At 40.0% G+C, this 2,500-nt stretch overlaps 1 protein-coding gene across 4 annotated transcripts in view; it reads right to left on the reverse strand.

The window, feature by feature from the left end:
* Positions 1-1,148: 1,148 nt before the first annotated feature.
* Positions 1,149-2,500, reverse strand: part of LOC137970023 (uncharacterized) — a 25,483-nt gene continuing 24,131 nt past the window's right edge. For all 4 annotated transcript variants that reach the window (XM_068816475.1, XM_068816477.1, XM_068816476.1 and 1 more), the window contains exon 4: positions 1,149-1,532. In XM_068816475.1, the coding sequence (XP_068672576.1) occupies positions 1,496-1,532 (37 nt within the window). In that variant the 3' untranslated portion in view covers positions 1,149-1,495. The remainder of the gene's footprint in view (positions 1,533-2,500) is intronic.

The raw sequence follows: 2,500 nt of genomic DNA on the forward strand, positions 1-2,500 counted from the left end.
ACGGACTTCTGGCTAGTCTACGCACGCTCAGAAATTTGAAACAACAGTGGTTACACAAATGGACCTTAACTGCGACTGCGCATAAATTGGAAGTGGCCAGAGTCCGTGTTCTTGGTGCTGACCAAAACAAAAGCGGACTTTGAGGACTAGATAGCTTTTTGACAATATGGGATCTGGGAGCAGGGCTGGCGCAGTGGTGAGAACACTCGCCTTCCACCAGTGTGGTCCCGGAATCGATTCCCGGATTCGACGCCATATGTGGGTTGAGTTTGTTGGTCTCTACTATGCTGCGAGAGGTTTTTCCCCGGGTATCCCGGTTTTCCCCTATCCTAAAAAAAACCAACATTTGATTTCATCTGATTTCAGTTGATTAGTAGTCTCCCTGTTTCTCGTTTCACGAAGGCCTCTATTACCTCTGCGAGACAAAAGCCTCATTCTGTGGTCAACTGAAGACCTTAAACAAGCCACACTACAAGCAGACTCTCTTGTTTAAATGGCGCCAGCATAATTTATGCGAGCCACGAGCTTTAAGGACGTTCGCGCCCATTGCTACTGCGCGTTTTTTTGCGCATGTCACGCACACGTCATGCATCGCAGACGACGAAGGTAAACACGATGCTAAAGGCGCAAACAATTTCCATAAGAATGAAACGTGAAAGCATGTGGCATTATGGGATAGCTGTGGACCCAGGTCTTCTCGGAAATGTCACGCAATGGCGTGACAGTGCGGATAGACAATCGCTTTGAGAACCTCGCAGTGATTTTACTCTCTTGAATGTTCGGTGACCCCCATTTTTCTTTCCGTAGATCACTTCCTTTCCTAATTTTGTACATTTTAACAAAAAACCAAAAAAATCTGTACGTGAGAAGTTTTATGCTCTCGTGCGACCGACGTTTTCTTTCTTAGACTAGTATGTACCTTTTTCAAGGTCTATTTCACCTCAGAAAAAGACATCAGCTGCAAAAGTTTGTTTAGTTATATTATTTATGTTGAATTGGCAAAAGGAGATCATTATCTTTCTGCGTGGCAAGTTTTAAAAAAATCTGTACGTGGGAACGTTTTGGGCGCGAACGTCCTTAAGTAGCACACGAGCATCAAAGCCTCTAGAAGCCCGAAGGAAGAATTCAGTTATTTTCCGTGAGTACTCTCTTCATATGAAATTTTAATTCACCACGTTGTGTTCCATTACAAATTATTCTAAATAGGTTTTTTCCAGCTGCTTTAATAGGCCATTTCCGTGTTCATGTCTGTCTCCTCTTCAAAGCGAGTCTAAGTGCGAAGTTTTTGTGACGCAAATTAGTTCTACTTTAAATAAAAATGAAAACTAATTTTCATAAGAAAAACTTCGCACTTAGACTCGCTTTGAAGAGGAGGCAGACATGAACTCGGAAGTGGCCATTTGTTTACGTGGATGATTCCCTTGTCTTGATTAGCGAAGCATGAAAGATGAACCCAAGGCCTTTAATATAACTACTGATTGGCATGTTGTCACGCCTACTGCGTTTCACTGATGCGTGAAATGTGACCATCCCTGTGTGAAAAAGAGAAAAGGAAACAAGTGATTAATTCTACGCATAAACTAAATTGACGACTACCTAACCTACTGAAAATTGACTCATTTCTCATTCTGTTGTGTATGGTTTTAGTTAAATCTTCACGTTGCGAAAAAATATTTTTTTTCGACGTGGACATGAGGATGCTCGCAAAAAATCGGAATTCTCCTTCGAGGACACGTGCACATGCATCTCTTGGTTTCCTAAATCGTGGAAAAAATTTACCATCTCATCCGTTATCTTCATGTTATAGGACTTAACTCGTATGGGGGTGTTGGCTTCTTTATACAAAAGCTTTGAAACTCATTTAGTGTGTACACTATTTGAAACTAACACAAGAGGAGTTCAAACAGAGAAGTCATTATATAGTGCACAAAAGTACCGCCAACAGTAAAGGACTTCAAACGTTGCCTGAAGAAAGATTTAACGTTAAAATCTTAAGAGTCTTGAATACACACCTTGAGCCAACTAATTTGTTATTTCAATTATCTTTTTACTTTTTATTAACTTATATCACTCGTACATAGTTTCTGTTTATTTAATTGTACCTTTAATTATTCTGAAAAGCCTTGTTGGGACGAATAGAGTGTGCATGTATAAATTATGCTTTTCTCGTGGCTCGTTTTGCTAACTGCAGGGACTCAAGGTTTAAAATTGGTCAACATTTAAACTCCGACTCTTAAGCCAAAAAGTATCCTCAAAATATTTCTGTAGCACAAAGTAATTGTCTCTTTGTTAGTTAGTATTAAGCTTGTAAAGCCAATGGCCAGCCTGTATGTAAGAAAATGGTATAAAAACACTATAAACTGAGTATCCTTGCATTACCAACTACTCAACAACCGAGAGTGAGGTCGTTAGAGCAAAATCTCAAACTTAACTGAGGCCTTGCCGTATTCCAATAAAGCTTAGCCGCGGTTTAAGATTTTACTGAGCTACTTGATTTTGT

The sequence above is a fragment of the Montipora foliosa genome, chromosome 9 (genome assembly GCF_036669935.1).
Source record: "Montipora foliosa isolate CH-2021 chromosome 9, ASM3666993v2, whole genome shotgun sequence".
NCBI classification, from domain to species: Eukaryota; Metazoa; Cnidaria; class Anthozoa; order Scleractinia; family Acroporidae; genus Montipora; species Montipora foliosa.